The following is a 26,073-nucleotide window of genomic DNA, read 5'->3' on the forward strand; positions in this document are numbered from 1 at the left end:
ATTCTCCATTTACACGAGTCGCCCAACGCCAAATCCTTAAAAATATGAACATCAGCATGCCCCCCTCTCAACCTTGAGGAAGAATCGATTCCATCCTATATGGTTATGACGACCATAGCGATATCCGGTACAGTGGACAGTACAGCCGTGGAGCAGTACAGCCGTCGCGATATCCAGTACAGCAGATCGACTAATCGTGTCTTCATCACCTGTTCACTCGCAGTGATAGCTTTCATAAAATGTGCGTTGACCTTTTCAGATTCAAAACTAATTAATTAATTTAAACTAATTTTTATAAAAGGCGCTTCGCCGAGTAGCGCGCCCGCAGATGACTGTGCAGTAGAAGGTTCCTGTATTTCTGTACAACTTGCCAAAGATGTGCAATGTGACATGGGTTTGTTGTTTTCTTGTTGCGTTCGATGGCAGTATCGAGTAATACATAGCACAGCGCTTTGTGTTCAACAGAACAAAGGCTGAACATTTCAGCAGGATGAAAAACGCATGGTGAGTTCTGGTTGGCTCGCACAGCAACGTATACGTTGGGAGTAGGGAAATAGTGGTACACTTCTTCCATAGACAACGCCAGAATATGATGATGTTCCCACACGCGCTGTAGAACAATCCAGAAAGGCGGAATCTGAGTACAGCCGAAATCGACAAAAGCTTTATCGCCGTCGATATCCTGGACGTGTGCCAAATACCACACATCGTCGCCACGATTAGCCAATACAGTGTATTGCCCAAGTTAAACTTATTATGTCCACCTTTGCAGAAAAAATACGAAAATGACATTCTTGTAGTGGATAAATTTATGTTATTCGCAATGAAACTGTATACGCGATTCACGTCTTATACGGTTCAGAGATCATATCTTGTACTTTTATTTTGCTGGAACGCTTTTATGCACCATATCTTGTACCGAGAAGACCAGAACATACAAACTAATAAATTAATATTAATAATTTTGATCTGTGAAAAGCATTATTTCTATATTGTTGATCAGCACATTTGTCCAGCTTTGTATTGTATGTGTTGCTCACCTTTTTTAGTGGAGATTTCCACAATATCTAAAGAACGGCGAGCTCGAGTCAACGTTGATTTCTCATGCTTCTGTTGCGTATGAATATGCTGCATCATCTCTTATCCTATACACTAGACAGTGCGGCTTATCACCATTTCGAAGCATAATTAAAATATTAGAAGTGCATGTTCGTGAACTAACAGTCCACATAATAATTTCAAAAGGGATGAACAGCTTCTAGAGGCAAATCATGTCTAGCATTGATCAAATGCAGAACGTAGCGGCTAAGCGGCAGATCATCGAAACGTCTTAAATCCAAACTATCCCAAAATGCATCATTATCCTTTTCCACGAATTGTGTAAAATGGTGCCTGCAAAATGCGTGCATTTCATTTACTCGACTATTGCATTTACGAGATTAGCGATACTGCGTGTTTTGCGTTTTCTCGTACCGAAGTGAACTGCAGTTTCATTGACGTACTGATACATTAGCGCTCCATTAGTCCATTAATGACGTACCCTTTTTACGCGATTCATAACAGACCAAAAGGCCGATCTGATAATAACTGGGTAGTGAGTACAGCTACCCGCGCATACTATTAAATTTGTACTTACCTTGCAGCTCAGTTGCTGTTATTACGAGTAGTGTAAGCACTTACTGTAACTAAAATTATAAAAGTATTATGCGTGTATGCTGTTTTAGGCTACAGGGCACACATACTGTACTTTTAATTTTTGTTATAATATGAAGAGTCTCATATTCTCATTCACCTCTTCAACAATTTTCGGAACTTGTGCCAGCCATCTGGGTAAGGTACCGTTTCCACCATCAGCTGATGCTGCTGCTTCACTCGCTCCTTAATGGAATCTGCTGGTGGCAGAGAATTCTCCAGGATATCCATGAAGCATCGCAGGATTTCGCCGGCATTAGCTGAACAATCAAATGACATCCTAGGAACCGTAACATCGAGCTTTCTCGACAGTAACGCATCGTTGGTTATTAGACGTTCATCGCGTTGCGCGTGGTGGAAACAACCGACAGCGTTTATAAAGGTACAGTTAACCACCAACAACTGCCGACAAACCGGCATAAGCACAGGCAGGCGGAACAGACGATGACCTGTCTCAGTTGGAAACAGTTCCGAACACGCACTGAAGTCTTTGATCAAAATGTACGGCAATTTGAAACTCTTTAGGTAGAACAAGGAATAGACGGTGTACATGTCGGTAAAGGCGCAACCGCGGTACCCCAGATTAACTAACGATAGGGCTTTGGTGGAGGGCGTTATGCTATGATCCAGCATGTACCCAATATGGTACCCTTCCGTTTCATTAGGACCCGGAGGCTTTCTGCTGATAGCTCGAAAATCAACGGTGACACAAACATCTCTGGGTGCCCAGGAGCTAGCTAGCACTTGATTCCATAACCGACAAACTCTGCAAAATAGTTAACGTGTATAAGTAACAAGAAATCTTCAGTAATTTTTAATGCTTTCGCAGTAAATAGCGAACTACTTTTCCCCGTGATAGTAAGCCACTGCAATTTAGAAGTGCATGGTTTTCGCCAATCGATCGAAGCGAAGCAAAGGTCACCCGTGTTTAACGAACAAGAAAAATGTGTTTTCGACACCAGATACACAAAAGTGGCTAGTTAATCACATCATTTGCACCGAGCGCGCGTACAATGCCACTACAAAAGTGGACTGGACTTGCGAAGTGTTACACTGCAGTGACTACACAGTTCGAGGCATCAGACAAATTTGCGCCCTTGACAAAATCTTTTGACGTAGCTTTTTGCTGCGCTGTCGCGAGTATTGCCGCTTACTCAGATGCTTCCCCTACATGGCCATGCTCGGTCTTGAAGTTTCTTCTGTGTGTCATCTTCTCGTTGTTCCAAGGGTTAGAACAAAACTACTCAAGGGTTAACCCTCCTTGAGTACGAGGAGGCTCGTACAGTTTTGCCTAGAGTATCATAAGCGGTGCTATTGATCATTAGTTGTGCAACTGTCCAGCTTCGGCTGTGTCCTTCCGCCACGTCAGGGACATCGCACAGTGCGTGCCCTTGACAGTGCGATGCAAACAAAAGCACACTACACGGCGGCCGGATATGCTCACGCCATACACAATCGTACAGCATGTTGGTCTCCGGGCCTCCGGACCCGCCAGTTTCTGATTTGCAGCGACACGACACGCCGGCTCGGGGCGGTTTGTAGGCAGATGCCGAGTAGCCAGCGTAGTCCCGTAGCACGAACCGGATTTTCCTGTCACCTTTTAAACATTACGAGTTCGCAAACTATCACGTCTGCTAGTGCGATATATACGGTACATGATCAAATTTACAGAAAACTATCTATGTGTAGAGAAACACATGCCTAATAAAAAACTGTAACGTTTCTAATAATTTGCACCGAGCGCGAAGCGCGAGGTGCTGCAATAAGTCTTCGTCGAGAGCATAAAATTTGTCTGACGCCACGAAGAGCGTACGTCACGCTTTTCCAATCCAACAATCCTAATACCATTTCCCAGTGGTACTGCTGCTCGCGCTCGTGCAATAGTGTGGTTCGCAACCACCGCTAGTCCTATTATGAAACTAAGGAGATGGTGGTACTGAGACGTAATGCCTCCACCAGGCTAAGAGCACTGGAGAAATAGAATTTTTTCGTTCATTCTGCTCTTCAAATATGTACGCAGTTTAGTTAGTGTAGTGTATATTTTCACCACGAGCCGCAAGGCTAGGCGCTCTGTGAGATAACCGGTTGCTGTTGGCCGAGCCGACCTGATATTGGACGCTGGGCATTACCCATTAAAATTTTGTTTTTAGTGTTTGTACAATTTTTTATCTTAACTTTTAAATCCTTCCAACCACGATAGTACACACAAGTACTTATCTATCGTCGGCCGCAAAGATTTTGTGAGCAATTTACTAGCGAACATTTTCATGAAGTCCACGGTTCGAACTGTGTGCAGTCGATATTTTTTCAAGCTTCACTTAACCTTTGAAAAATCATCACAGTGATCACACGTAAGCATCGGCACTTAAACTACGGCACTTTGCACTTAAACCTCTCAGCGAGCGTATAATCAATTTAACAGAAAAGAACCATTGCTACATATTGAAAGGCTGGCTCTGCGGGATATTGTTATTTGCAAATAATAAATGCCCAGTGAAAGCAGTACCGGGAAAAACAAAATTATAAAATAACTGAAAAAGTTTTTTTCAAATCAGGTCTGCAGATGTTGGAACCTGTATAGAGCATTCTACGCACCGTGTTGCTTTGGCTTGCGAATGGACATCCAAAACCAAAAGTATTTCTGACAAAACGTTGCATAGAAATACTTCTGTGATGAATTCTCCGTTTTCTGTAAAGGACAAGGTCAACATTAGTTTATAAGATTAGTGCATTCTCTGATCACGAACTGCGATTATATAATTTCGAAAATATTCGGAGAAGAATCTGAAAACAGAACCGTACTGGGGCAAGTAGGGCAGTTTAACTCCGGATGGAGAACTGAATGTTCACAGGCCAGTTTGTACGGGCAAGTAACGTTATTGCATTCTGTGGGAAAATTGCGACACCCGCACATCATGAACTTAGGTTGACGTAGCGTCCCCACCATTTGAAACCACCAAAGTCCATACTTCACTTTGTCACAAAACCCTACCAGAAAATAAAGAAATAAGTATGATATGAACAAAACCGGTTGTGTTATACATCCACACCCTTATGAGCGTTCGTTTAAGCGTTTTCATTACCCGAACAATAGGCATTCAAAAGAATCTCGCGGTTGTCTTCGCTGTAGCTGAAGCATTCAATCAGCTTCTCGGAAGCACTCGATAATCGCGCTTGTGATTCGGCAGTCAGCGCGAACGGATAACGTTCCCGCTCAACACGTGTTACCCAACGCCAAATCCTTAAAAATATGAACGTCAGCATACCGCTCTCAACGTTGACAAAGAATCGATTCCATCCCATGTGGTTTAACAAACCGTAGCGATATCCAGCACCGTGGAACAGCAGATCGACAAATGTCTTCATCTCCTGCTCGCTGGTAGTGATAGCTTTTATAACAGCAGCGTTGACCTTTTCAGATTCAAAACTAATTTTTATAAAAGGCGTTTCGCCAGGTAGCGCGCCCGCGGATGGCTGTGCAGTAGGAAGTTCATGTACAACTTGCCAAAGATGTACAACCTGGCAGAGGTTTGTTGTTTTCTTGCTGCGATCGACGGTAGTATCGAGTGAGACATAACACAACGCTTTGTTTTCAGTAGAACAAATGCTGAACATTTCACCCGGATGAAAAACGTATGGTGAATTCCGGTTGGTTCGCACGGCAACGTACACGTTGGGAGTGGGGAAATACTCGCCGAAAGTCTGATCGTTTGCTTCCTCAGATAACACCAAATGATGATGTTCCCACACATACTGTAAATCAATCCAGGAGGGCGGAATCTGGGTACAGTCGAAATCGACAAAAACTTTGTCACCCTCGATATCCTGGATGTATGCCAAATACCACACATTGTCACCACGATTGATCAGTACCGTATTGCCTAAGTTAAACTGATTATGCCCACGTTTGGGGGAGAAGTACGAAGATTGCATTCTTGTAGCGGATAAATATTATGATAATTATTTGCAACAAAATCGTATACGCGATTCGCGTCTTATGCGGTTCATAGATCAGAAACGTGGATTTGTTCCCTTGGAATATTCATATGTAGTCTGGCAGACAGAGACATTTGCGTCGGTAATGATGAGCCTGTGCTTATATTTCCTCATTTATATAACTATGGTAACTTCCAGAGTATTCTGTTTTTAGCATTGCAAATAAACGAAATGATTAGGTCAAACGGTATAGGAGTCAGCACTGCTTATTGTGCCGAGCAGAGTCCAGGCGCAGACTTAAGGCAGAAGAGGCAGGCTGTTGAATCGTAGTGCATATGAAAGAGTCTCCTTCATATGCATTACGGTTGAATAGAAGATTTTCGCCGATGCACTGGAAGAGCACAAAGCCACAAGCCCAAAAGGAATTCAAAGCCACGAAGTGACGCCCTGCACCAGGCATGTACCTGCGACAGCTGTGAGTCTCCTGACTCTCCTCGCACGGTAGTCGTCTCGCCTTTCAGTTAGCTCTTATTTGAGGCGCACTACTCAAACTTCGTGCAGACAAAGGCAGAAAATACAATGGTTGAAAGACTGGCTCTGTCGACTGTCTGCACATACTTATTACGTGGTTATCACCCGTAGTTGTCATACATACGTAGCTAATATATCTATATTTATACTTTACATTTCTCGCGATCGCACTTGCTGAAACAGCACCACAGTACAGGAAGTGACGCAGCCTCGGTCAGATTCGACACACATTAACGAAGGAGTATCCTGCATATATATGCAGTACAGTTGCGTAGAAAGCATTTCCATTCATACTAAACAAAAACATAAACATTTACAGTACATTTACGTTTTAAATATCTTAAAACACTTCGTAGCCATACGAAACAAGACGCTAAATAACGGATCACCGTTTACTTCGACAAACTACGAGAACGCTCTCCTGCGCCGGCTCCCGTGCGTCAAATTAATATTGGCTCCAATATGTTCGAATGTTCCTCCCTTGATAACAGGTAGCCTTTTATGTTTTGTACTAACTGTGAAAAAAAATAAGCAAATGTAGATGGTATTTAACAGTAACGGTTATCAATTTTACCCATTGCTGCACAACGGGTGACGGGGATGCTAATTTGCAGCACTTTAGATTTTTTCTGTATCATTTACCTGATACACTATACGCTGGAGTACCGGGAATCGTTAATTAGCGTGTGTTTCAGGGCGCTCTATTGTAAAAACTGTTGCTTGAAATCGCACATAGACAATTCAGAAACCAAACATCACATACCACGGAAACTGACGGCCGCACAACAGGGCATATTTGATACAAATTACTCGAAGCTGGTTTCGTTCCCAGACGGATGCCGCGTTTGAATTTTGATAGTGATCCGCTGGCGGCGGTGCAGTATTTCTCTGTTACTACTTACCTGTTTTCTTGTTGATTTTCCTGCCCAGTTCTCCGATAACAGAGAGGCTTACTGTCCGAAAGGCCCCAGAGTCTCAATTCACCAACGGGACGAAACAGGTATACTTGAGTACTGTAACTGCGGTTACGCTGTCCGGGCAGTTGGATTTACAGTACAGTACTTCCGGTGTACAGTGCTGTACACGGCTCTAATCCTTAGCAGCCATGCCGGCAACTGGCAAATATGACAGATCGTTGTTCAAACGTAGAAATAAAGGCTCACCCTTTTGTAAATAATACCGGTTGCACACCATGGCTACCTTTCAGTTTATAGTAGTGTGGCTAGACGCGTATAATATCTTACTGTATTTTTGTCTAACAATTGTTCATCGACCGGAGCGCAGCGAAGGTCCTCTAATTCAACAAAAGTGGAAAGTTGTCTGTCTGTCCGTCTGTCTGTCTGTTACGGAAGTGGAAGATAACTTCCTTATTGCGTCATCACTTCCTTAACCCGTAACTTCCTTATTCTTCAGAACTTCCTTATCCTTTAACTTCCTTATTACTCCATCCCCATCACGGCGCAGGGACAGACAAAAATCAAACGACAGATTCCCGACAATCTAGAAAATGTCGAGAGAAGCGCTCTCCAAGAGCAGAGTAACGGTATAGAGTATTGAACTGAGAAAGGCCATGCAGGACGGAAATGTTAAACGAAGCAACGAGGAGTGCCAGCAACGTGTAAGTTTGGAAAGGACAAACTAAGCGCGCGCTGTCTCGGGCAGCAACAGCCGCAAAAGCTCGTGCAATAATTATTCCCCGCGCAAAATGCGCGGACTACATCAGCGACTAGCGATTCAATAAATAAAGTCTGCTGTGACTTTAAAACCAGCATTTAAAAAATTTGAATTCGCACTACGTTAAATTTACAGAGCACCGTGAAACATTGGAAGATTTACCATATGAAGCGCTGCATAGAATAGCCGACTTGTGATAGTTCTTACCAGTTACCCGGGTCTTCTTTCGCACCGGGGTGTCGAGAAAGACTGCGAAATAAAACCTGCAGATTACAATATGCCTGTAACCAAAACGAAAAAATAGTTACCGGTCATTTACTGCAAACTGTAGCAACCCATTCAAAGCATTTCTAGTACACTTTTGGTGTAAACACTTTTAGTCTGTGTTCGCATCCCAACATCTGTCGTAAATCATAATTGGTTCATTAGGACGTAACGATCATCCTCGGTCTAACAATAAGACTCCATTGTAAAGTCAGTAAAGGAAATCCATTTGGCACGAACTACATAATTCTCAGCAGCAGTGTATTATGTCGCGACTGGGCTAACCTCAGTGACGTCACTTAACCGTCTCAAACAGTTGCCGGCTAAACTCAATGTCACCGGGGACCTCAAGTTTACAATCATGTACCGTATCGACGGGCAGTTTGACTTACTTCCGGTGTACACGGCTTTCCAGTCCGCAGATCTGGATTAAACGCCCCATGCGCTACCTGCAGTGATGCCGTTTAGTGTATGTACTGTGAATGCGTATCGTAACTTTATTGTCAGAATCGTAGCGCGATCGGGAGCAACTGAATGAATAGGAAAGTCAAGAACCGTAGCTAGGAGAGAAGACAAGATAGCTGCTAAGAAGGTAGAAAATATGAAAAGAAAGGGAATCACGAGAACCAACAGAAGCATACATCACATGCCGGAAAGTGTGGCGGAAAAAGCGGCTGAGCCCTTCTAAAAACATTGTTAACCTTACAGTATATAATGTTTAACAACAGCAGCAGGGCATAAGCCATTACTTTTGGTCCAATTAAAGCAGAATAATTTTATTAATTTTTTAGTTTCTATCACCAACTCTTGCGGCAAAACTATCCAATGACTTCGCCTACTTTGCGCGAGAATTGCTATTTTAATGTGATCTGTAACTTGTACTAGCACTTTGCTCCAGTGAATTTATTTCTAATCATGACACTATTAAATGTCACGATTAGAAATAATTTGAAATCAAGCATAAAATAGTATCATGTGTGCAGTAACATTCATAACAAACGCAGCATAAGTAAAAGACAACATACATAAAAAGCGTAACACAAGTAACATGACGATCATAACAAGCATAACATAACTTACATAATAACAAAACATACATAAAACCTTTTGGCACGAACGGCTCGTCATAGTTTTGCCTTGCAAGATGTTCGACAACCAAGTCGATTGTTTCTGGCCAGCAACAGAGTCATAATTCAAGAAAATGCGCAATAAGCCAGATTTCCAAATACAGGATAAACAGCAAAAGTTGTGAATTCTTCCGTTCATTACAAGTAATGACCCGTATTCCAGGGCCAACTGAGCCCCATCGTTTTGGGCTCAGCTTATCCTACCAGTCGGGTCTCTTTGGGGCCAAAACACACAAAAAAATTAAAACAAAATCGAATGTATTCTTGTTACAGATTCAAATACAATAACTAGGAACATTCGGTCTCTAAATCTCGCTTGCTTGCAATGTTGGACGTGATGTTGGTATGGGTGCAAGAGGAACAGCAATCGTATTTGCAGCTATTCGTATGAATGCTGCACAGTGCAGCATTCATACGAATCATTGTTACCACTTACCAGTGCTGCAGAAAGGAGGAATTTCATCGTTCCAAAATGCGGTGAGAATTAATCACGTACTAAACTTTTTTGGACATAGAGCTGAACGATAAATTTAGGGCTCACTAACAAGAAATCTCGACACTGGATTCTTGTTGATTACCAAATTTTAAATAAACTTCCACAAAACGTCAGGCAATAAAAATCTTCTTTTGACCGCTGCCGCTATCTTAAATAACTATTCCCTGTGCAGCGGAAGCTGAACTCGACGCTGGGAATTGGATTCTGGGATAAACAGACTGAATTTGTGCTTATGTATACATAAGTACATTTGACGGTACATTTTGTCGGACCGGGTCCTTTAATCTGCTGCACAAAATATGAAAAATACTTATGTGTGGATGAAGTTTTTTTGAAAGCCGGTGAAATTTTATTATTGTTAGTCATAGATATGGCATAGGAGTTAATTCACTGTTTCCCTCAAGGACAACAACTGACGAGACAGTAAAGCCTTTGAGCTATCAATCCGCTGTACAGCTAGCGGTCCGTAACAGTAGCTTTGAATTACTTACCTTGCATATCAACTGTAGTTTCAGTGAGTGCTTGTTAAATTTAATAATTCGAAGGTTGAATCTGGTACAGTTTTAACTGATCACTGAGAACAGCAGTCATCCGTTAAGTACCAAATAAACACAATAATATAAAGAGATGCTCCCAAGTCAGGCTTTATTACCCGGCTCTTTTATACAAGTACGAGTATTTTTCTTTTACCTTCGTCCTGTGGTATAACATTGGCAGACGTAATTATGTCTCGCCAATCTTGCCATTACATGTATTTTTTATTCACCTTGAGTGTAGTGGACAGCATTACAAAAATACTATCAAACTAAAAAGTTATCTCTATTTGAGCGCGTGGAGACAGTGGCGTATAATTTGATGAAAATCATACTAGAAGTATGGTATGCGTATAACTTTCGCATGCGCTTTATTTATTCAAAACGTTATTAATACCATCACCAGAGCTGGAAAAGTGGAATATGGGGTACCTTGTGGAAATAGTTCCCCTTAGGAATTCTGTACGAGTATGATTACAGAATATTAGCACAAACCGATGCTACACTGAGCACTATATTAGCACAATATTAGCACACTGAGCACTATATTAGCACAATATATTACAGAATATTAGCACAAACCGATGTGTTCCGTAATACTATGCAAGATGGATCCGCTGCCTATTGACCTTTTCCATGACGTTGTCCCTAAAGACAGGTTCAACTTTGGGCAAAAGTTTGAGTACTTTGACAGTAATGCCAAGACACCGTTACTTCTGCAGAATATTGACTACTTTAAATTAATTTATTGAACACGCACTAAGCGGTTCGCAACAATGAGTCCAGTCATTTAATTGGACCAGCTGACAGATAGATCAAACCAAAAACAACACAATGTGGAGATAAAGCTATATTTTCATTTCACTTGACCTATATCTAGTAAAGAAGACAACCGTTCGTCCTCTGTGGCATCGTATTCAGGAAGCACTCCACTGAACTCATCACTGCTTATCAACCAGTAAGTCAACATGGCGCCTTTTCCCTGTAAAACCCATGGCAAATGGCAATATTCTTGTTAATTTAGAATTTTAGACCGCAAATGCGAGTACGCGGAGTACCGCGTTATCGATTTTCCATCCTATGTATACCTTGACGTCACGTAATCCTCGTTCAACAATCCGATAAATATTAAATTCATCGAGTAAAACTTTTGTAGCTTCCGACAACTGGATTCGTAAAGGTAACGATGAGCTCTCCATCCTGGAAGCAGTATTGACTGCAAATCAAGAAGCGGCGTTAACGGTAAGACAAGTGATCTGGACTGAATTCGTAACCGCGTACCAGTATCACCAAATAGGCAGTAGTGAGGCATTTTCAGTCCCACTATGCCAGCTATCACAGGCCCGCTGTTGATTCCAATCCGTACTTTCAGCGGCTCCGTAAGAAAATCAGAAATTTTCACACTTATAACTGTGCTAAGGATGCTTAAAGCGAGATTGGCAATTTCCGCGGAATGTTTGTTCCCGTTACGGTTTGGAATTCCGGAGACGCACATATAAGCGTCGCCAATTGTTTCCACTTTGTACACGTCAGAACTTTGTATTATGACGGCATCGAAAGCTGCAAAACACTATTATAGTATTATACGGAGTGAATTTTTATTGACGTTAAATACTCCTACCTGAGTAAAGGTCATTCAAAAGTTTGACAACTTCAAAAGGTGTGTGAGCAGAGGCAAAGGTTGTAAAGCCAACAATATCTGAGAAGAAAACCGTGGCACTCTCGAAGTATTCAGGCTCCACTAATTCGCCACTGGCTAGCTTCGCAGCCAAAGCAGCCGGAAGCATATTGTTCAGCAATGATTCCAGACTCTTGGTCGTCTTCTCCAGATCTCGGGTTCGCTCCATGACTTTTTCCTCTAAATTAACTGCATACCGTTCTACCGCCACCATCATCGTATCCAAGATGCTTTTCTGCTTGGGATTGGCCATTTTCAGCTGCTTTAAAATCTCGGAAAACGTCGGTCGATTGTGGGGAGTGGTATCCCACGTGGACCAAATCAGCGCTCCGATTTCATCGAACTTCATGGCCAGTTCGTTATAGTACGCCGGGCGCAGTTGCTCCGATTTGATTTGCTTCAGTAGCATTTGCGGGGATTTGTAGAGATCCTCACTGAGCGCTTTCAGTACGGATTCATACGGTTCACAACCGGCGAACGTCTCATAGACGACGACACCGTAGCTGTAGACATCGGCGGATTTCTGCATGCCACCGGCGGCGTAAACTCCGGCAATCCACACCAGGGCTTCGGGAGCGGTCCAGAAGAGCAGTTTGTAGTAGTCATACTGGCTGATCTCTTGATTCTGCTCGTCTTGGAGCGCGCTGTGCACCCGCTCAAATGCGTAGAATTCAACCTTTTGGGCTTTATGCAGAGATAGTTGTTCCCAGTCGCCAATGACGACGTTCCACCGGGCATCAATATAGCAGCAGCTTGTTGTCAGCTGACCGTGGATAATGTTTTTCTGATGCAGGTGAGCCATGCCTTTCGCAATGTCGTTAATGATCGAGTTGCGAAAGATGTTATCCAGGTTGAACTTAGTTGTTCGCAGAATGTCGGTGAGTCTACCTGTAAAGAATCCGACATTTGCTAGTATTTTACAATTGCAGTTTACTTACATATGTTTCTGTTTCTGGGAGCTAAGTTTTCAGTCGCTGTTAATAGTGGCAGGATTAAAATAATGTTTCTAAAATTTTGAGGCACGATATAAGGTAGGCACGATATAAGGTAGATACAAGGTAGATACAGTTAAATGCACCATTTAGCATAATTACTGAAAATTAATTAGCAGTTTGTCAAGTGGTTTCACTGCTATGAAAAAATTGTACAAACTCTTTATACTATAATTAGTCCGCAGTTTCCGAAATTGGTCACAATGAATTGCGATCACTTATTTTAAAAATTTGACATATACTGTACATAGTGCTTATTTCAATACCTTTTGTAGGACATATACTGACCACCTTCCACCGTTCCTTCCTTTCACAAATTCCAATAAATTTCACGAGATTCCCCTGTGCGATCTCGTCGCGAAAGCGGACCAACGCAATTTTGGCCTGCCAGGTCAGTTCCTCAGGATTCAAATGCGCGCATAATGGCGTCAAAAGGAGATTATCTCCGATAATCTGCTGAATAATTTCCCGTTCAAATCCGGTCGCCATCCAATCAATTATCGTCGAACTGGGGCCAGACTGTTTGGTCTTGGTGCTGGTGACAGAACCTATCGGCTTCATTTGCGTTTCGATCTGATTATTGGACAAGATGAATGAATTTGTTAGGGCGCTCTTATGTTTCTGATACTTGGAATAACCCAACACTGACAGGACGATTAAGACAACCACCATAACAAGAACGATGACAATAGCGGTGGGCAATTTCCACGCGTCACGGGAACCGTTTTCTACGGATATAGCGTACTCCGTCATCTCTTTAACGCTTTGACCCTGACAAATCATCTGGTTGAGCGCTTGCTGCTTGACCTGGTTAAAGGCGTTGTCGTTGAGCGGCACTTTCAAGAGATCACGGGCCACAGTTTGCGCTAAAGGGTCACTCAGTAAATAATCCAGCATACGGTACAGTTCCATGGCGACGGTGCAGTTACGCATGGTTGTTTTACGGATGACAAAGTATGTGAAGCCGGCAATGGGATAGGTCAAGTCCCTGGAAGATTGTTCAGATCAGATGTTAATCGCGCACTAAAACTGGGTGACGCATCCAGAGCGGATTGAACGTTTCTCAGGTTCGGATAAATCAGGTAGCCGTCTTTATTTTGTAGGCGGGCTTCCATTAGGTTAGAATCTCTTGCATCAGATGTTCCCAAATACCCGATAGAGTACTTGTTCTCCATGATAATAGCGGCTACGCCTCGGCCGGCGTTGCCGCATCGGATTGTTAAACTGGCGTTCCATTTTACCGGTTGTCCGTTTTTACACCCTGCAATGTTCCAGTTAAGCGCTATAAAATATTACTGTAGGCCAGCATTACAAGGCTTCCATATATTTCCATTGGTTATAAACTTATTAATATAATTAATGACACGAATCTATACTTTGCATATTGTGAAACCTTTTGCAGTTCGCTTTAACACCGTACAATAACAAAAATGCATTTACGCACGTAGTAATTATATTAATTGCATGATCGAGAAATGGTGATACGGACCATCGCTAAACCTTGAATAAGTGGTTTTCCACATAGGGCTGAAGCGTCCCAGCGCTCCTGAGAATATCTGCGTTGTTCCTGAGCCATCGGCACGTACGACCACGGTGATTGTGCGGTTAACATCACGCAACGCTTCATTGTACATCACAATCAAAGGATCGTTCCAATAGATTATCGTCCCGTTGAATATACCCACGAGTGCCTCTTGGGAAAGGTTTAAACATCCAGATAATTCTTGAGAAGCGTTGCTGCAGTTAGGAGAAAGCTCAGGTAGATTGTACGCCAGCGAGACCGATCTAGAACAAAAATGCCGAATCAAGATTATTTAAAGCAGTACAAAGCTTCGATTCCCCAGCAGGTCACAGTTTAGCGGAAACTGTGGACTTCCACCTGATAATAAGAATTTTAAACAATAAATGATAATTATAACTTTTAATGTTTTCATTATACCGTATACCTACGTCTGGATTTCGTAAAATGTTTCTGTAAAGGCTATTTCTCTGTAAGGGATCGAATACCGAACGATAAAAATTGGTATATTTAAATACCCGGGACATTTCAATACGGCTTCCCGCTAAGCTATATATAGGTTCAATTTCAGAAATCGTCTTTTGACGTGCGTTATGATAAAAGCATCTTACGCGGCCATTGTAGGAAACATTTGGAAGTCAGGAAATGCATCGTACGTTGCATTATTCAGCTCCGCATCCGATCCTGCCACGTCGAATTCACCGGTTTTCAGTTTGGCGATCCCTTCTCCGCTGCCGACCCCCTGATAGCTAAACTCTACTCGCACAAACTTTGAACGGTAGGCTTGATAAACAGGTTTCCAAACCTGCTAACGAAGCAGACCACTTATTTATGTACAAGTACGACACGCAAAGGAGTCAGTAATGATTCATTTTAGCGTATAATGCGTTTTAGCGTAAAAAACATGTGTATAATAAGGTCACACTTGCATTGTTGCCGCGTGGTACAAAAACTATGCCAAAGCATAACAGAACATCACAAAGCTCCAAGCCGTTCAAAAAACCTGTATGGTCTGACCATTAAATTCAGCACCGGTGAAATCATCGCAAGCTCTTCTAACCACTCAACTGTAAATTATAGACGCCATACGGTTAATAAGCGTCTTGCTGAGGAAAATCTTTTTTTGTATTTCTGGTAACAAACACTGTTGTGACAAACACTGTGACCGACCTTATAAACATCAAGGGGCAACGTCGAACCTCCAGCATGAATTAATGTCGATGGCAGTTCGGCATTCAGAAAATGCTTGGGCACAAATACAAACACAATCAGCAAAACAGCACACTTCCGTTTTTCCGATGCAATCTTCATGATCACCCAGAAAACGCAATTTTAAAGTCCCTTAATTACGTAGGTTTAAGTTAACGAATTAAAGAACGCAGGCAGGTGGAAGAGTTGGGATTATACGCAGTTGCGTGCGGGAAAGTGATAACCATTTTATTGTCACGTTCGGAATAAGCTTCCAACAGATCCGGGATAATTGGGATTGTCTAAGCCGGGCAGCCTAATAGTGCCGGTAGGGACCCAAAGAAAAGAAACGCATCGCATCGCGGCCGTTCAATCGATTTCGACAAGCCGCACGTATGCATGGGCGCTCTGCCTATAGAACCCTGCCCTGCCATCTTCCTTTAATCAAGTGCAACAGTATTGTGACCTCGATCGAAGGCGCGTTTTGAATCTGCCATGGAATTCTCAGCCTGAGCATTTCCTCAAAAGGAAAATCTGATCCACCCCTTAATGCTGAATTGCTGCACGCAAATCTGCACAAACGATAATTACGAGTACTGTACTTTTAGCAGGCTGACAACAGGCCTGTACCGCAGCATCTTATCTCATATTGTTATACGTACATTATTAATAAGAGCTGTCAAGCTTTTTAAGCTTTTTGCAGTGAATCTATTATTGCATAAAAGTTAAAATATGATTTCCTTTCTTATTCGAATTATTTTCCTAAAAGATTTTCTGGAAAGCGTTAGCAGATTTCGAAATTATGTTTTTTTGTGCTGTTCCTCTTCTTTACATTAAACATCACAGTTGTGAAGTTGAATTTATATTCACTGTTGTTCTCGCTGTTCCTACAAATACTCTTCATATACTACAAAGTAGTACGTATTAGGTAAACGCGTTGCAGTTACAGCTAATTACACGGTTACACCAAACCATGCGAATAGATATACGAGATAACATCAAGCAGTATACCAACTGTGCCTCATACCTTGTAGATCTCAATGGGCAAAGTGGCTCCTCCACTGTGTATATAATGCACCGGAATGCACCATCGTATCGGAAATATCAGACTCGTTGTCGCTATTAATACGGCGAACATCTCTTGAAAAATAGCAACCGCACGTTTAAAGGCATTGATCCTTCGTTAACAACTGGCGCCGAGCAATGTCTTTAACAGCTTAAGATGCAAGAAAATCCAGGCACATTCTGGAGCGTCACCATTTCACCGGCATGATGCGAAATACGTACACATTTCCTGAAATGGTATCAAGGACAGTAGCATCTTAATTAAACTTGTGCTCAGATGCAAAAACCTACTTCCGCCACGCAAGGTATTTGAGCAGGCTACTGCATATTTGTATCGTAGGAAAAAGCACCGTCTTTCCATTACTGCAGTTGTGGATACAGTGCGAATATTGAACCTGCTCTGCCAGTCCACGATTCAGCGTGCCGGTTCAGTTTCATCCAAAACCAGATTAAGTCAGCACAATGTACAGCTGGGATCCGGTTCGGGATAAAATTCCCATCATAAGGGCGCTAAGTAGCGGTAGGGCTGATGGCCTCATACTTACGATTACCGCTTATGCTGCTTTTGAAAACTGAGACTGACGATGGAAAGGCAATAAAATTAGCAAATTAACCATTTTTCATAAACTCGTACAATTTCCGGCAGGTGAATGGTGCATGCTCTAACGGCGTGCTCTTGTACATGTTTGCTTTACATGCAAGAGGCGCTGCTGGTATAGTAAAATAATGGAGCAAAGTGTGTGCGTCTGAAATAATAACCACGACCTTCAAGACTGAAATTTTGATTCTGGTGATCTTTAGTGTGCAACATAACTTTCATTACAGTAAAAACACACGATTATTGCCTCGATGGCTGTTTTCCCGGCTTTCGGCAATTCGATTATCAAATAAGTATCTGTACTATGCAGCTTTCCCGAGCTTTCTAATTGTAGCATCTTTATTTTCGATAAATTATCCTTAATCAATTTCCAGAATGTAATAGTAAAAAAATTGTTCATACATCGAGCAAAAGAAACATTTCAGACAATAAAATGTCGGTCGGTGTCGGTTCATTTTCCCGCTGCCTCAAGGACAAATGCTTTATGTAGCACCTTAGAGCTTACACTAGCAAATCATACATCGTATAAATCACGGTAATTTCTGATTTCTTAAAGTGTTATTCGTCATTGAGACATAAAACAGCGTCAGCAGAATATCGTAAGCTGTATCAGTGTTATGCTTGGAAAAGCATCAGCTTTAGTAAAACCTTCACGCCAACATTGTTATTAACATAAATAAAAAGGGGCATCGTCGATCGAAACGGAAATAGGATTCTAATTATTAAAGAAAAGTAATATACTAGAAACCATGTTCACTGCGAGGAAAAGCCCAAACATGGATGCCGCAAAGGTTTTTACAACGTAGTGTACTTTGTCGATGATTTCCCAGTTATCATCGACAAACTCCATGAAGTCAAGGCTTTCCTCGTATAAAATACATGGTATCAGTAATACTACGACAGCACATATCAGTACGCCCATGACTGTCAGTATTCCATGTACAGGATTAACGATCCCCAGAAGCTTGTACCAGAGGCTATCGGGATTCGGTTTCCAGGATAACGCACAAGTACTAGTATTGGAGGTCTTTGCAGGCACATCGGATTTCGGCGAGACTGGGTTATCTTTCAACGCTACGTCTGGAACCGGGCAGGTATCGGGACCATGTGGAGCGATTCGGTCAGTAAGTAACTGAATGTTAGAACTATAAATACAAACAAACACGCTAAGCTCTTCAATGCTACAAAATTCACTAGTAACCACTCTGGCTATTCGTTATTACAACAGCTATAAAAATCGCAGTTTTTCGAAAAAAAACACGCCATCTTAAATCGTTATAATTTGCTGGTATACTGACTGATCTTCGTTACTTCATGACTTTGACGTAGTGACTGAGGATTTGCAGATGGGTTTGTGTTGTCAGCGTTGCCGCAGTCACATTCAGTGAACTGCGAAGCTGTTGATCATCAAAATCCAGGAATGCGGTGGTGCCACAGTAGCCACTAAACGTCATGATAACGGTAACGCTGCACAGCAGCGGCAGTAGCTTTGCAAAAGTGATCATGTCGGGTATTATAGCTAAACCGACGACAGACCTATGTCGTTCCGCAGCACGAGAAACTTTTCTAAAACAGCTGGCAAGAATTTTAAAGGGCTTAAGTTTAATAAGATGTAATTATGCAGGCCCGCGAAATGCTCCTGAAATGACAACTAGTCCTTAACCTCCACACGCGTCAGTTTGGCTTCGTCTTCTGATGATGTCTTTTATGGTGAAGCAGTTGACAGCAGGCGGATGCGCGCAATAGACTTAAGACTATGTACGGGAATTCTCACATCAATCACATTCACTTCTCCAGTTCTTTGAAAAATTAGCCATCAATCAACTAGAATGCGAAACTTGCTTCGTAACCGCTCCGTAACCGCTTGCTCCGTAACAGCATATCTTTTAAAACGTTTCGTCTAAACCAGTTGTGTGTAGTCTGCAGATGAAGTATTTTCTACGTCATTCTAATGTCCTGCACGAGTACATCTGATTTTCTGCCGGATGAATAAGGTGTACATTGCCGCGTGAGTAGAACTAAGCTTTATTAATTATGTTTTTCGTGATCAACAAAGATCATCGGATGTGATTGGATTTTTACTTATTTCACTTGAGTGGAATCTAACAACAAAAATAACTGGGCATCATCTGCGGAGTTATATTCAGGAAGCACTTCTTTGAACTGATCACTGCTTATTAGCCAATAAGTCATCATCGTTCCCTTTCCCTGAAAAGCAGAAAACAGCTATAAATAAATGTTCATCAGTGGTTTACTTTTCTGGTTTACTTTTCTGGTTGTACCTTCACACTCTGCATTCCTCGTTCTACCATGTGATAGATATGGAATTCATCAAGCAGTAATTTTGTCGCTTGCGACACCTGGATTCTTAAAGGCAGAGACGAGCTCTCCATGCGGGAAGCAGTATTTACTAGAAAAAACCCGAATGAAAAAGCGTTCTGTCTGCGCAGGAACGTGTTCTGTAATATCGTGCAGTGTGAGAACGACAGTTGCATACCGGTATCACCGAAGAGACAGTAGCGGGGCATTTTCAGACCCACTATGCCGGCTATCACAGGTCCGCTGTTAATCCCGATCCGAACTTTCAGTGGTTCCGAGAGTACCTCGGATATTCTGACCGACACTACAGTGTTCAGAATACTTAGAGCCATGTTGGCAATTTCCGCTGAGTGCTTATTGCCATTACGCTGAGGAATACCCGAAACACACATGTAGGCATCACCAATTGTTTCCACTTTGTACACCTCTGCACTTTTCATTATCACTCCATCAAAAGCTGCAAAAAAAACCTGCATTTAGAAACATCGTATATTGGAAACAAATAGCCTGTACACGCTGCTCATCAGCGCAAGTGTAGCAAAACTGCTGGTACCCAAAAACTCTGATCGATAAAAGCATTGCCTCTTTACCTGAATAAAGGTCATTCAGAAGTTTCACAACTTCAAAAGGCGTATGTGTAGAAGCAAACGTCGTAAAGCCGACGACATCGGAGAAAAATACCGTGGCACTCTCAAAGTACTCAGGCTCAACCAGTTCTCCATTGGCCAGTTTGGCAGCCAATGCCGCCGGTAACATATTATTCAGCAGTGATTCCAGGCTCTTGGTTGTCTTTTCTAAATCTCTGGTGCGTTCCATCACTTTCTCTTCCAAAGTAGCAGCATAGCGCTCCACGGCTACCATCATGGTGTCCAGGATACTTTTCTGCTTCGGATTAGCTTTCTTTAGCTGTTTTAAGATTTCCGAGAATGTTGGACGGTTTTCTGGATTGGCATCCCATGTCGACCAAATTAGCGCACCGATCTGGTCGAACTTCATGGCTAATTCGTTGTAATACGCCGGTCGCAGATGATCGGATTTGATTTGTTTCAGCAGCAACTGGGGAGATTTGAAAAGGTCATCGCTCAAGGCTTTCAGTATATGTTCATATAATTCACAACCGGAAAATATCTCGTACATAACGACTCCGTAGCTGTAAACATCAGCGGGTTTCTGCATACCACTAGCGGCATATACACCCGCTATCCAAATTAACGCTTCGGGAGCCGTCCAGAAGAGCAGTCGGCAGTAGTCGTATTGGTTAATCTCTTGGTTCTCTCGTCGTTCAAAACATTGTGTATTCGTTCGTAGGCGAAAAACTCAACTCTGTTGGCTTTGTGCAGAGATAGCTGCTCCCAGTCTCCAACGACGACATTCCAACGGGCATCGAGATAGCAGCAGCTTGTTGTCAACTGGCCATGGATAACGTTCTTTTGGTGAAGATAAGCCATGGCTTGAGCAATGTCTGTGATAATGGAACTTCGGAAGATGTTGTCCAAATGGAATTTTGTGCTGCGTAGGATGTCCGTTAACCTACCTTCAAAAATCGTAATACCTATATCATTAAACAGGCGTCCAGCTGTTCATGCGAATGTCGCAGTTTAAACATTTACTGGCCGTCGCAAAATTAGATCTTTCTAAGTGCAGATACTAGAATTCAAATTCTCCAAACACTTTGGTCGTACAACGGTTCCAAATAAAATTACTCGTACTCGTCTGAGTCGTCTTTACTTATATTTGTATGCATACTCGTATAGTGTTACAACAGAATACCTGTATGTATCCGAAGGCAAAATCACAGGCTTCATTACCCTACATCAACTTTACCTTTAGCGGGACAGATGCTAATAACGTTCCACCGCTGCTTCCGCTCACAAATTCCAATAAACTTTAATACATTTCCATGATCAATGTCATCGCGAAAATGTACCAGCATGACCTTCGTCTGCCATCGCAGCGCCGTAGGCTCTAGATGGTAGCATAATGTCGTCAGCAGCAGATTATCCCCTATCATTTGATGCACAATCTCCCCTTCAAATCCCGTTATCCAGTCCACCACTTCTCCCGAACTGGGACCCGAATGTCTGGATTTCGTGCTAACGGCCGATCCAACCGGTTTGGCGTGCGCTTCGATGACCGCTGCGGGAACGATAAAAGAGTTGGTCAGCGCACTTTTATGCTTTTGATACTGCGCAAAACCCCACACGGAAAAAATGATTAAGCCAATAGCCATGACCAGAACGATGACGATGGCGGTAGGCAGTTTCCAGGCGTCATGAGAACCGTCTTCTAGCGACACAGCGTAATCCGTCATTTCTTTGACATTATGGCTTTGGCATGTCATTTGAAACAGCGCTTGCTGTCTGACCTGATTGAAGACGTTAGCGCTCAGTGGGACTTTCATCAGATCCCGTGCTACAGTCTGCGCTAAAGGATCACTCAGCAGATAATCAAACATTCTGTACAGTTCCATCGCAGTGGTGCAGTTGCGCATAGACGTTTTTCGGATTACGAAATACGTAAAACCGGCGATTGGATACGTTACATTTCCCCGCAGATTGTTGAGGTCGGATGTTAACCGTGCGCCGAAATTGGGCGCTGTATCGATAGCCGCTTCGACGCTGCGGAGAGTTGGGAAAATGAAGTGACCTTCTTGATTCTCCAGCCGAGCTTCCATCAAACTGGAATCACGTGCGTCAGATGTGCCTAAGTAGCCGATGGAGTATTTGTTTTCCAGAAGAATAGCGGCTAAGCCACGCCCCGTGTTGCCGCATCGAATATTCAGCGTAGAGTTCCATTTTATTGGTTTTTCGTTGGATTTACATCCTGAAAATGTTAAACCAGATAATAAATCAGCGGAGAAAGCTTTAGAAACCGTAAATTACTGTAATACTTGATTTTGGCTTGCGTACCATCGCTGAATTTGGAATAGACTGTTTTCCAAGTATTGCTGAATAGCGCCAACGCTCCTGTGAATATCTGGGTCGTGCCTGAACCGTCAGCGCGAACCACAACGATGATTTTGTTATTGACATTGCGTAAAGCTTCGTTATGCAGGATAATTAATGGATCATTCCAGTACTGGATGGTTCCGTTAAATATCCCAACAAGGGCTTCTTGGGTTAAGTTTAAGCAGCTGGACAGATCGTGTGATGCCGTGCTGCAGTTGGTCGAAAGCTCCGGGACGTTGTATGGTACCGACACCGACCTGCCATCATATTATTCTATCACCAACTTAATATTATTATACTTGTCTGTGCAATCAGTAATCATGATCAGCATTACTGCGGGACCATTTGGTTCTTTAAATACTATTCTTTGCCCTCAAAATTCCTTTAACTACCGCCTACCGGCATGCAGTCTAACTGTCGCAACAGTGAAGTGTGGCAAACGGCACGTTCCTAAATAATTTTCAGTACTGGATAGCCGCCTGCAGAACAAACTGCTGTCTCTCCGAATCAAATTATTACTTCGAGCGGTTTAACATTAAAAACGGGTGGTTAACGCGATGTAAGCCTTTTCACATCATTCTAATATCGCTGATGCACTACGCAGGCGGTATGTGCCTTACCCTGCCATTGTGGGAAACATTTGGAAATCCGGAAATGCATCGTATGTTGCATTATTCAGTTCCGCATCCGACCCCGCCACGTCGAATTCACCGCTTTTTAATCTGGCAAGGCCTTCCCCGCTACCTATGCCTTGGTAGCTGAATTCCACCCGCACGAATTTAGAACGATGTGCTTGGTAGACGGGCTTCCAGACCTGCTAATCATACCAACATTCGGTGCATGAATGCATTTTGCAGTATACACCTATATCAGCCTGCAAAACGGAAAGTGAAAATTCAACCTGGTTTCTGGAAATAGGCAGCAGCTTAAACTAAACCGGTAACAAAATCTTACCGCGGTTATCCAAATTATATACAGATAGTTAAAACCGCGAAGGCAAGGAAGTTTTGATGTTTCGGGCAGATCCAATGATGTACTACGAGTAGTATTTTTATTTATACTTTGCGTGCATTCGTGACGACATTTATTAGTTACTGAAATCACCATTACGACTTAATTATAAGCATGCTCTTAGTAAAGGTGAAAAGGTTTATGCACTTTCGATACCTCGGATGCCTTTTAACACCGGCTAAACTATACTTATCTAACCCCAGTACTGTATACTGTAGAGCTGATGTTAAGAGTTTACGGTACAAGTATGCAGGATATCTATAGATTGCTTTATACAATTGTATCTACAGAGTAGATTGCTGTTACTACTCGTACTCTACCTTACGGTTAGAACACGGCATTCCTGCCGTACCGGTTGGGTAAATCTGCCAGCATAGAAGTGTACGCAATGTACTAGCATGTACAAATAAATTCAACTGCTGCTGATAGTTACGGTATGGAGTTAACAAAACTTCGTTTACAGCATAGCTAATAGTAGGTTTTTACGTTTTGTATACATGTAAAAACACTAAAATTAAACTATTATTGAGAAGGATTGAAAACTGATACTGCAGTTCAGTCATAGGCTGTCCGACAGAAACAGACCTGGTAGACATCAAAGGGCATTGTAGAGCCTCCGGCACGCACAACTATCAATGCTTGTGTGTCAGCGTCTATGATCCCGGCGAATATGAGCAAAAGTACAATCGTAACACAAAAGTCTGCCAAGAAGGCCATCGTCGGAAGTGTGCTATGAATGTCATTGTCGTCCAGCAGACATGTTTCTGGAAGCGAGGTTTAAACCAAATCTCCGCTACAGATGCTGCTTCTATGGTTAAATGAGCTGGATCAAAATCCCACATGTAATCAATCAGTGATCGGCTTACCGCCATGATCAGAATAGATGAACTAATAAAAGATTCATGCTGGAGATAATTGGGATTTGCGTTTGTGCTTCGACAGAACGGTGTCGGTCATCGGATGTTACTCGTATTACTCATAGTCAGGTATACAGGAGGCGTTTCAAAGGCTCAATGCGTATGGAGCTAATCTCATTATCTGACTTCGCCTGTTTACGGTCTTGCATCAAATCGGTATACCTAGTTACAAGGGTTAAGCCCAGAAAAATACTAACAGCCGGAAAGTGTCGGTTTCACAAATCACGTGCAATGCTGGCTGTTACACGGGAAGTAGCTCACTTACGTGTTTGCAGCGGAGCTAAAACTGGCCTGACGTTGAAGGTTAAGTGTTATGAATTATATACATTCAGGATCTTTTGTATACAGATTTGTTAGCAATTCGCGCACAATCGTTTTTAAATTTAATCAGTACAAAAAATAGGCAAGCCTAGATAAAGCAGATCACTGATTCATTATCAATTTTACTGGACATGGAAGCGGTAAATAATTTACTCGGTATACACTATATAGCCTTACGTAGTCCATCCGTTTACCGTTCTTTTTCGAGATTAATCAAGCAATGCACAAGCACAATCAAGTACACAAGAAAATTAACATGTAAACAACTACGAGCGAAAGTCTTCAATAAAAAAAATGTAAAAAGAAACGCTCTGGTTTTCTGAACGGTACTCCTACTGTCTACATATATGAACTGTCTCGCATAACAACGTTGCAGTTCGTGTCTCTAAATGCAGTACCTTGTAGATTTCAAGTGGTAAAGTAGCTCCCCGCTGTTAATGTAATATATCGGGAGGCCAAGCACCGGGAAGGTTACGATCGCAACGGCCAACAAGAGCATCACCATCTCCTGGCACGGTCGCGCTCAGTACAGAAATGAATCCCATCAGTTTTATCTGCCGCTAGTGCAAAATGGACGCTTGTCCGTCCGTACGCTTATTTGCGCATGCGCGATCATCTATATGAATGCCGGAACTCCGATAACGAGCGAAATTTAGCAGGTATGCACACAGCTGTAATTACCTTGGAAATGTATACTTCCAGTACTGCCACCACCGCATTCGAATTCATGGCCATACGGCACATACCGGTGGAATAAGAGAAACGTTGGAATCTGCCTAAACTTTCGAGATAATCCATTCTGACGCAGGCTTCGTTGTAATTTTAACAAGGACAGTAATTCTCTGTTTAATTAACAAATACACTGTAAAATCGTTAAGGACGATCAGTAAAAATAAACACCGCGGAAGATTGGCCGTGATGGCCGAATAGTGTGTGATTTCGTCATCAGTCGGACGTTGAAGCTGTAGACGGGACAGATTACATCAGAAAGGCTAACGAAATTCACAGATTAGGAATATGTCATTATCCCGCAAGACCGATGGAAATTGTTGTAATACGTGTCGACAGCCGGTAAAATCGAAAATTGCTTTCAGCAGGAAGCTGGGAGTGCGCTTTTACGTGTTCCGACAGGTGAATAAGATATAACAGCTGCTGCAAAAAGCCGCAAACAGGACAGCTTGAGGGTAACTGGAAGCTGTTTGTACGATGTCTCTCTTTGCATCAACAGCGCTTTATGCATAACCCGGGCTACATACATAACCTT

The 26,073-nt window shown here is 42.5% G+C and overlaps 4 protein-coding genes across 4 annotated transcripts; all 4 read right to left on the reverse strand.

The window, feature by feature from the left end:
* Positions 1-428: 428 nt before the first annotated feature.
* Positions 429-4,966, reverse strand: LOC129594814 (uncharacterized). The gene is made up of 6 exons (XM_055491635.1): positions 4,776-4,966; positions 4,495-4,680; positions 4,288-4,381; positions 1,793-2,458; positions 1,041-1,392; positions 429-764 (listed from the first exon to the last, which is right to left on the reverse strand). The coding sequence occupies exons 1-5, from the start codon at positions 4,954-4,956 to the stop codon at positions 1,239-1,241; spliced, it is 1,281 nt and encodes a 426-aa protein (XP_055347610.1). The 5' UTR covers positions 4,957-4,966; the 3' UTR covers positions 429-764; positions 1,041-1,238.
* A 6,143-nt stretch (positions 4,967-11,109) lies between these two features.
* On the reverse strand, positions 11,110-15,677 carry LOC129594771 (guanylate cyclase 2G-like). The gene is given in 9 exon segments (XM_055491560.1): positions 11,110-11,235; positions 11,342-11,469; positions 11,535-11,813; positions 11,875-12,819; positions 13,190-13,930; positions 13,933-14,184; positions 14,413-14,708; positions 15,054-15,247; positions 15,613-15,677. Coding segments are annotated over 8 exon segments (2,787 nt in total). The 5' UTR covers positions 15,074-15,247; positions 15,613-15,677.
* Positions 15,678-19,365: 3,688 nt separating this feature from the next.
* Positions 19,366-20,749, reverse strand: LOC129594772 (guanylate cyclase 2G-like). Its single transcript, XM_055491561.1, has 4 exons — positions 20,203-20,749; positions 19,791-20,069; positions 19,576-19,703; positions 19,366-19,501 (listed from the first exon to the last, which is right to left on the reverse strand). Exons 1-4 carry the CDS (start codon positions 20,747-20,749, stop codon positions 19,376-19,378), a joined length of 1,080 nt encoding a protein of 359 aa, XP_055347536.1. The 3' UTR covers positions 19,366-19,375.
* A 71-nt stretch (positions 20,750-20,820) lies between these two features.
* On the reverse strand, positions 20,821-23,239 carry LOC129594773 (uncharacterized). The gene is made up of 4 exons (XM_055491562.1): positions 23,181-23,239; positions 22,522-22,817; positions 21,437-22,435; positions 20,821-21,146 (listed from the first exon to the last, which is right to left on the reverse strand). The coding sequence occupies exons 1-4, from the start codon at positions 23,198-23,200 to the stop codon at positions 20,821-20,823; spliced, it is 1,641 nt and encodes a 546-aa protein (XP_055347537.1). The 5' UTR covers positions 23,201-23,239.
* Between the last annotated feature and the right edge of the window lie 2,834 nt (positions 23,240-26,073).

The sequence above is a fragment of the Paramacrobiotus metropolitanus genome, unplaced genomic scaffold, assembly GCF_019649055.1.
Source record: "Paramacrobiotus metropolitanus isolate TYO unplaced genomic scaffold, Prichtersi_v1.0 Parri_scaffold0000071, whole genome shotgun sequence".
In the NCBI taxonomy this organism is placed as follows: Eukaryota; Metazoa; Tardigrada; class Eutardigrada; order Parachela; family Macrobiotidae; genus Paramacrobiotus; species Paramacrobiotus metropolitanus.